General features: G+C 41.1%; 1 protein-coding gene across 1 annotated transcript; it reads right to left on the bottom strand.

The window, feature by feature from the left end:
• Positions 1-985: 985 nt before the first annotated feature.
• On the bottom strand, positions 986-8,442 carry stk25b (serine/threonine kinase 25b). The gene is made up of 11 exons (XM_078263428.1): positions 8,022-8,442; positions 7,020-7,250; positions 6,459-6,515; positions 6,200-6,308; positions 5,293-5,450; positions 4,786-4,971; positions 4,016-4,161; positions 3,161-3,266; positions 3,012-3,083; positions 1,442-1,578; positions 986-1,340 (listed from the first exon to the last, which is right to left on the bottom strand). The coding sequence occupies exons 1-11, from the start codon at positions 8,049-8,051 to the stop codon at positions 1,301-1,303; spliced, it is 1,272 nt and encodes a 423-aa protein (XP_078119554.1). The 5' UTR covers positions 8,052-8,442; the 3' UTR covers positions 986-1,300.
• Positions 8,443-9,529: the final 1,087 nt, after the last annotated feature.

Genomic DNA, 9,529 nt, shown 5'->3' with positions numbered 1-9,529 from the left:
CAATATTAAAGCAACAAATATTGTTCTTGATGCATTTATTGTAATAAGTTTTATTAAACTTTATTAATCTCTTCTGTGATTTCAGCGGTTATTTTATTTGTTCACAGCTTGAAGCTTGTCCACATACACATCAGCTGATGCATTCTGCTCTCTCTGTGGATGTTTCATTTCAGAGAGATGAATTGCCTCTGACAGAACCTGCCCAGACTAACGGGGCGTGTCTAATTCCAGTACAGTATGGAGAGGTTAATTAAAGCCCAAGCTTACAATCTGTTTTTAGGAACAAGAGAAAATAAAAATGGTAAAACGTGATAGTTTAGCAATCGCCAGTAAACGATTGTATTCAACTTGTATAGATATTAACATGAATTATTTATGAATGCTCCACTACTGACTAGTAGCCTGACAAGCCAGACCCACATCAAGATGTTGGGTCTGGGAACTCGCCATTGGCAGGGCTCAAGCCGAGGGGCGGGATATACGGTTGTCTTTCAGATTATCTCTGCACGCAATAGGTTAGCGCTACAACCAGGCAGAGCAACGAAGAAGGTAGCGGAGCTAGTTGATGGATTAAACTTTTGCCGTATCCAGTCGGCAAAACTCCGAACACATCTTCCTTTTTTAAGAATGACTTCAGTGCCGTTCTTTGTTCTTTTCTCAAAGAAAAGCTTATTTCCACATCTTCCAGAGTCGCGGCCAAAGTCTATTCTTAAGGCCGCTGTTCCCAGCGGCAGCAGCAGCCATAAGCCCGCCCACCGACTCTATACACAATGTGATTGGCCTGACCGGAGTTTAGTTTTTCCAGCTCACAAGCCAACGGAGAGTTGCTAGACCCCCTGGCTGCAAATTACATTTGTTGCCACTAGGGCGCGTCTAGATTTGTAGACTAACTGACTAGTACATTTTACAGTATATGTGCAGCCCTAGACTGAGCAGTAACTTACTGTAATATGTCTGTATGTGAGCATTCAAACAAACAAGATGCTATAGGACATTTTCCATACACTTTATTATAGTTTTTTTTCTTCTCAATCTAACAGGTATACACAACGCTCTAAATGTCATGGCTTTTTTTGTTTTAAATACTCTCCGCTCTTAAAGAAAAACTGTAAAAATATTTAATTATAACTAATTAAAAGATCTCTTGGGGGACAAGACTGAGAAGGGTGCAAAGATACGAGGAGTGGTAGTGGAGGGAGGGAAGGGGGAGGGGGGGGTCTTCTGTGGTCCTTATCTGAGGCGTTGGGTGGGTCTGGGAGACAGAAAAGGGAGCAGGGTTAAGTTACATCCAGCTGGGGTTTCACCGCGAAGACGGAGTGGTGTTACCATTTAAAGAAAACCTGGAAGAAGGACACAAAATCGATTAATTCAAACAAATAATTGTTTCCTGCTGCGTAATGAACATCCCAGCAGACGGTCGGGATACTGGTTGGTATATCACCTGCACACTCTCTCCATCATGTGTGTGACGAGGCGGTCGGAGATGCCCGGACAGGACTCCTCGGCCAGGTTGAAGGCGTTTTCCAGCTCCTCAATGGCTCCTACGCCCCCGCCGCTCGCCCGCCGCTTCTCCTTCAACTGGCGGTAGAGGAAAAATGAAAAGAATGAAAGAATTTTCTATGTTGTGCAGTTGGGAGGCTACAGCCAAAGAAAGTGACTAAACTTTAAATTCATTCTAACAAACATATTAGTCACGTTTTGTTGACTTTTGTATTTACCAACTACATGCTTTCCTGCTTTATTCTGTTCTATTCTTACCAATATATACTACTTTAAAACAACTTCAGAGTACAAAGTACATGTATAATACCTGCATGCAGCGTGCATGTATAATACCTGTATTATAGTGTGGTATTTCCTTAGGGAAGATTAGAGTTACTCTGGCTCTGACTAAATAAACACAAAAATTAGTGACGAGGCCCACCAGTCTGACGGGAGAAACCCTAAAATATGGCAAAAAATGTGATCGAATCAGTGCAGATATCACTTCTGCAGCCCAGACTTACATCGTTATCAATGCAATTAATAAACCAGCAGGAAATCTTCCGCCCATTTTCTAAAAGTGCTTCTGGTGATTCAGTGCAGTTATTATGAGCAACCTCAAGCCAGTACTATATGCACATACTATCACTAATGGCGTTTTTCCATTACATGGTACCTGCTCGACTCGCCTCGACACACTGTGCGTCCGTTTTCCGTTGCAGATTTTAGTACCGCCTCAGCGTGGCTGGTCGTCTTATATGCCGGCTCGACGCACACACCAGCGCACAAGTATAAACATCAGGCCACTTGTTTTACAGTTCTGTGGAGGCTCCACGCAGAGCTTTCGCCGTGGCCTATGTAAAAGTGGCGTGATGTTTATACTTGTGCGCTGATGCGTGCGTCAACCCGGCCATGTGTGTGTGTACATAGCCTACGGCGAAAGGTCTGCCTGGAGCCTCCGCAGAACTGTAAAACAAGCGGCGCCGCAGGAAACTGCCGTGACCTAACGCCACACACACACACACACACACACACACACACACACACACACACAAACAAACAAACAACGTGGAAGGTGTGTTGTTGTTGCCACAGCCAGAAGACACATTTAGTTTCAAATGAAGCTGGAGGCAGCCAAAAAAAAAAAAAAAAAAACAGCTGGTTAAACTGTTTAAAAATGGCGGGTTTGTTCAGGACACCCGTCTGTCGCTTTCAGTTAGCAGGTACCAGGTACTTTTTTTCCATAATGGAAAACCAAAAAAAGCGAGTAGAGTCGAGCGTGTCGAGCAGGTACCATGTAATGGAGAAGCGCCATAAGAAGGACTTCCACAGGTAAAATGAAATTAAAATGAATGTTGTTTAACTTTGTCCAGGACTCAACCTTTAAAACATAACTGTTCCAAATTGAAGATGTGTTTTTAGACAGGATCAACTACTTTAGATTGAGGCCTGAACTTGCTGTGCTGTGCTCAAAGTTATACTCCCCATACTTATACTGTATAATCCCCATACCCAACAGTCCGGCCTACCTCTCTGAAGATGGGTGTTACCAAAGCAGACAAGCATTGTGACTTGGGTTGTCTTTTCACCAAATCTCCTGACTGGGAAGAGGAAAAAGAATATTAGGGGGGTAAAAAAAAATAGATTGGAGTGTGTCTGTGGGCTGTGTATGCCTTACCTCTGAATCTGTGTGTGTGTAGCTCTTCTGTAACTTGTTCATAGAGTTGGGTCTGACTGTGGGGAAGGTCCACATGGGACACGTATCCACATCGCCATCAGCATCCCTAAAGGAAGGACGGAAAGAGAATAAGGGGAGAGAAAGTACAGTTTTAACAACATTCAGAGAAAATGTTTCTATGGAGGACAATTTTAAAAAAACGGTGTATGTGTGTGTACATGTGTAACCGTTTCCTATCAGCTGGAAGAGGTATAGGCGTGCGAGGCATGCCCATACACTCAGTTAGGGCCAGGGCTGCACGATATTAGGAAAATATCTAATTGCGATTATTTTGACTGATATTGCGATTGTGATATGATTCACAATATTGGAGGGAATGATCATTTTTGTATCATTATTCTCATTGTGCAGGCCCTAGTTAGGACTGGGCAATATATTGATATATGAAACCAGATAACGTATTCAATTTCGGATATGGTAATATCGTGACACAAGTGTTGTCTTTTCCTGATTTAAAAGGCTGCAACTTAACTTTAACTTACCTCTAGCTGTTCTATTATTTGCCTTTACCCACTTAGCCATTAGATCCACATTACTGATGATTATTTATCTAAAATCTCATTGTGTAAATGTTTTGTGAAAGGACCAATAGTCAACCCTACAATATTGCCGCAATATTGATGCATTTGGTCAAACATATTATGATATAGCTCTACACTCCTGATGTTCTGTCCTGTCCTGATATTTGTGACAAGCTTGGCTGACAGAAATTTTAAAAGTAAGCACATAAAGGTTCATTACTGCTACTGAACATGTAAATCCTTAAGCGTATGAATGTGTGTTCCTGAGACTCACATGTCGGAGTCGTCAGAGCTGGATTCCTCCCCGTGGCCCTCGGACTTCCAGCGGCGGTAGCGGTCAATCAGCTCCGTCAGATAGGCTGTCTTCTTGGTGTAGCGCGTGATGAACTTGTGCTTTAGGAGCTCTTTGGCTGTTGGCCTCTGTGCGCGCGCGCACACACGTCAGGGAAAAAAAAGACGAACATTCAGTGAAGTTTGAAAAATCACTCAGTTCGGGATCAGTTGTCGAGCCATAACGTGCTAAAAAAAGAAGCTTCGGTAATGAGTCCACCATCACATTACTGAGAGTTAACATATTGTTGGTGCATAACAAGAATGTGATTTGGATTGGGTTTGAATATTTGAGAAAGAACAGCACAAATTATACTTTCTATTAAGGACAAGGCATGCTAATCCAATCACAACAATATTTGGTAGGTAGGGCTACACAATTAATTGCAATTTTATCAAAATTGCAATATGGACTATGACTATAGTACATTCTTATTTGTGCTTCAATGAAAATGAGACTGATGATCCCAAAAAAATGTGATCATTTCCTCCAATATCGTGAATCATATCGCAACATCAGTCAAAAATAATCGCAATTTGACATTTTCCTCATATCGTGCAGCCCTACTGGTAGGATAAATGATCAAAGTCTGACAGCAGTGCCAATCTGGAATTCTTTTCCAACTTTCTGATCTTAATTTAGCCACAAACATGCATGTCTGATCCCATTTTTAGTTCTGCTACAAATAAGATGGATGCAGGTGTATTACTTACAAAACGAGGGTCTTTATTCAGACAAGCCTCCACAAACTCTTTGAAGGGCTTGCTGTAAGGTCCCTCAAGTGTGGGTGGAGTGTTTTTCGGGATGAGGAAAAGGACCCTCATGGGGTGTAGGTCGGAGTTGGGAGGTTCCCCTTTAGCCAACTCAATGGCAGTGATTCCCAGGGACCAAATATCAGCCTGTGGGGGAGAGTGAAATGTGTAAGTGTGTTAACTACATATACAGACACTGAAAACTGTTTAAGGAATTCAAATATAGTCCCTGAACTAAAATGATGTGGATCAAATAATGAATTCCCATGCTGAAAAATGTCATGTAGTGTCTACCTATCAGTGCCTCCACCAATAACAAAACATTATCTCTTTATGGGCTCGATGTTCCACCAAACTGAAACATCTTTTCAAACAAAAAAAAAAACAAGCAAACAAACCTAAAGGCAGCGTTCACTCAAAGCAGTAACACAGGGTGTCTCTTGTCCGGTCCACAGACTCTGGCCTCACCTTGAAGTCGTAGGCGGACTGTTTTATAACCTCTGGAGCCATCCAGAAAGGGGTACCGACGAATGTGTTCCTCTTAATCTGGGTATCTGTCAGCTGCCCCGCCACCCCGAAATCTGCCAGCTTCACGTCGCCCTGCTCCGACAAGAGCACATTGGCAGCTAGGAGAAAGACACAGAATAAGAAAGACAAGAAAAGGTGAGACAAGTAATGCTAAATAAAAAGGCATCAATAAACACGTCATCCGGCATGAAAAGATGAGGTCTCGTTTTGAGATAATCATGAGTAATGAGGTGTTGTAGCACATTATTTACATCATTTAAAAACAATACAAGAACCATTATTATTCCCTGAAGTTTTGTCCAAACATTTGGAATATTGTACATTACAGATGGAAGGACACAGAGACGAAGGTCACTTTGCAGTCTCTTTCCCAGTTTCATTGCGGTGAACACAAACAGCCTCAGACATCAGGAGATAAACAACAGCGAATGGAAACGGAACCTATGTAGAGAATCAACCCAGTCTCCTTAGTTATTCATCCTGGGGTCATTACTTTTGTAATTATCTAGTAATTCCCAGAATGTAAGAAGAAGATATAAATGTAACACCTCAGTATGTTGGTGTCGGGTGTTAATATATTTATGCAGATTGGTAGCATATTTCAGCGTGCGGACTTATTCTGTCCAGCGTCTGGTTAAGACTGGATATACATGTTGTGTTACCTGGCAGCTCCCTCATCAAAAGCATTTAAAAGCTAACAAATAGTCTATCTAATCAATACACCATACTGCTAAAAATTAGCTTGGAATTATGAGTGGGATATCTGGCTTTGTACCGGGACAACACTTTGACATGATATGAATTTATATATACAAGATGCAAAATGAAAAAGAGGAACTTTTATCACCTTTGATATCTCTGTGGATCTTCCTTTCGGAGTGCAGATACTCCAGCCCCTTCAGTATTTCCCTCAGTATAGTAGCAATGTAAGTCTCCTCAAGAGGCCCTGGACGGAGCTAGCAAGGGGAAGAAGTAAATCAGAAAAAAGGTGGAAGTTGGGAGAGAGACCCCCCCCAAGCACAGGTCAAGTTTTTTGCTTCTCCAATGTATAAAGTGCCACTTGTATAAAACTCTGTAAGCTCTATAAAAAATATAAATCTTCTTACCAGATCCAGAGCAGATCCTCCACCTAAATACTCCATGATAATCCACAGCTTGGTCCCCTGAGAAGAAAACATACTTGATGAAAAAACGTTTAAAGTTTAAGGTAAAAAATAAAATAAAATAAAACGGCTTTGCACTGTGTGTCTGTGTCTCTAAGCATCTTCCTGTTGAGAACATGTTAATAATCTGTGTATGTATTAGGGCTGCACAATTAATCGCAATATGGACTAGTGCAATATCCAAATCGCAGGGGGGGGGTGTGCAATATTTGTTAAAGGCAAAGTATGTGTCAAACCATTCTAAAATAAAGTATTGTGGTGCTGCAGAGACGTCCCGGCCTAAAAATCCTATCCTACAGAAAACATCTTTGTTTGGTACAGATCCTCGCAAAAATCAAAAAAATATTTTTCAATGAAAATGAGAATAATGACACAAAAATGATCATTCCCTCCAATATCGTGAATCATATCGCAATCGCAGTATCGCTCAAAATAATCGCAATTAGAAATGTTCCTAATAATGTGCAGCCCCAGTACGTATCGCTTCCTTATTTGTGTTCTCACCTTCAAGTACGATCCATAATACTTGGTAACAAAAGGGCTATCACACTGGCTCAGCACCGTGATCTCCTGTTGAATGTCTTCGATCTCGTCCTCCGCCTCCTCCAGATCTATAATCTTAATCGCCACCACCTCCTTTGTGCGGTTGTTGATGCCTTTGTAGACCTCTCCGAAGGAACCCTTCCCAATCCGCTCCTGCTTGGTGAAGTACTCCTCGGGGTCCAACCGGGTATTCTGATCCAGTGACAACGAATAACGCATTGAATTATTGAGTGTTTGTCATGATGACTGCAGAGGCTTATTTTTTTTGTATAGGAGTGTGTGCGTCTTGCCAAACGACTTGTTTCACATGTGAATGCTCTTTTATAAAAGGTGAACTAGAAGTGACAGGAGGCGTTACATCTATCTGTTGGCCTATATAATAATGTTTTCATGCACTGCTCACATATTAAAAAATAAGATGATGGATGATTAACCTTTCTTATCTGTGTCAATATCTATTCAGTCCCAGCTCATATAATTACCTGGACTTGACATCAAACTTTTTTTTGCCAGTATTAATAGTAATTCAAGAGGCATGACAATTGAAAGTTCAGTGGGTTCAGCAGGAAATGAGTGATGATTTGAATGAGTAGGAGAGGAGGCACTTAAAGAAGTCATTACATTTAAAATAGTTTTATATGTACAGCATGTGACAACTGCAAGTCTGAAACAATGGAGACTTTGAAAATATTGCTGTATGCTGTCATGGAATTCAGAATTTCGAATCAAATTGTTTTTGTCAGTTTGTTGATTGCTTTGGCATGGTTTCACCTTATGCTGACAATGGCAAGGAGATGAAAAATAAGTGAATTCATATTTGCGTATGTAGGTTTTTAATCACGTTGCATTGATGGCTTGGACCCCCGCCCACCTATTCATGGAAAGCCTTAACAGTCATGGGGGTTCGCCTTGTCTTGGACAAGAAGAAGGGAGTGACAGTTGGTGAAAAGACGATTTCTGTACCTGGTTTTGCATGTCTCGAAGGTGTGCCATCCCCTCTGCAGGTTGGACGGGACAGGGACAGCCACAGCTCTCTCTTTCCGAGCTTATCAAAAATATCCTTTCGGGTTTTTCCTCCCCTCTTAGCTGTCTAGGAAGCTAGCTAGGTGGCTAGCCTGCTAGATAAACACCCAATCTGCTGGCTTTAACGGGGCTGTCACTCCGCGCTCTGTTTTCGGCCTCCAAGTCCAACGGAGGACTCAAGAGCCCGGCGAGCCAACAAGCTATTGACCGAGAGACTTCATTTATATCGGCAGTAATGAACAAGAACATAAAATGCTCCTTCCGCCTATTAATATTTAATTCATTTCAAGGAACGCTTAGCCTGTTGTTCATTTGAAGCTTGAGGAGGACAAAATAATGGCCCAGCCGGAGGACGCATGCGCATTGGGTTTGAAGAAGGTGGAATTGTGGGGGTTGTATTTTTAAGCTCCGTTTGGCTCAAATACCGAAAACCTATTTCATGTAGAAGCTGCCACAGACATTCGTAAACAAAATGTACGTTATAAAAATACATATACATTTAAGCTCATTGCATAGTGTCATGTGTCATATATGTGTCAAAGTCTAATACATTTCGTGCTCCTAAGCAATATGAATTTAGAATGTGTTCCTTGTAAACATTGATTTAAGCACATGCACAGTGGATAATGCAAATGACTGGTCCATATAGGCTACGTTAGCTGTATATGAGCTCCTGTGATGCACCTGTTTTGGATGTGTATATTTTTATTGAAAATATTTGCACTTGCCCAGTAACTGCCTGCTGCTGTGGATTTGTACCTCTAAATCTAAAAATAAGGAAAAAGTTTTACATCACGCATATGCCAGAACACCAACACAGCTACATCTTGCATTTTCAACAAAGTAAAAAAAAAAAAAACTAATGGTCAGAAAACATATAGCACAATGAACTACTGGAAAGTGCAGTTCTGTCACTGGTATGCACTTGGAGTCACTGTAATCACCTAGCTAAAATGCAAAAGGTCAAACTTCAGCAAAGGTTCAGATGCAGATGTCCTCTTATGGTAGTGAACCATGTAATGCACATTGTTTTAACTGTGAAAGAATAACTCCAAATCATTACAAGTGACAGGGAACATATCTGCTCCTCTGAGTAGGACATATTATTTCCTATGTTACATTTTATGTTTGTCATGGTATTTTCTGGTTAGCTTTTTTTTTTATTATCTTTGCACACCGTCAAACACTGGTAATTATAAAATGCATTTACAGTACATTAATTGATGTGTTACCATTTTCTTAGTTACTCTTTCAGACATATTGGCAAACAAATCTAAACAACAGCTTTGTATAATTGTGTATTAATTAGGCCAATTACATAAACAATGCATGTGAACCAACTCATTTGAGTGACATAATTGTGTGCGATCGTTTTCTGACCTGGGTGCCTCCTGCTGCTGAAGCTCGGTATTACCATGGATGTACCCTTCTTATATACTGTCTATGGA

This window comes from Sander vitreus, chromosome 12 (genome assembly GCF_031162955.1).
Source record: "Sander vitreus isolate 19-12246 chromosome 12, sanVit1, whole genome shotgun sequence".
In the NCBI taxonomy this organism is placed as follows: Eukaryota; Metazoa; Chordata; class Actinopteri; order Perciformes; family Percidae; genus Sander; species Sander vitreus.
This window is presented reverse-complemented; position numbering and strand designations above follow the sequence as displayed.

Bases quoted from the DNA above. Each gene is read 5' to 3' on its own strand.
- stk25b (XM_078263428.1), bottom strand. From the start codon at position 8,051: ATGGCACACCTTCGAGACATGCAAAACCAG. The intron at 6,516-7,019 runs GTGAGAACACAA...TTTTCTTCTCAG, and splicing joins ATTATGGATCGTACTTGAAG to GGGACCAAGCTGTGGATTAT. The intron at 5,451-6,199 runs GTGATAAAAGTT...TCTTTCTCCTAG, and splicing joins GATCCACAGAGATATCAAAG to CTGCCAATGTGCTCTTGTCG.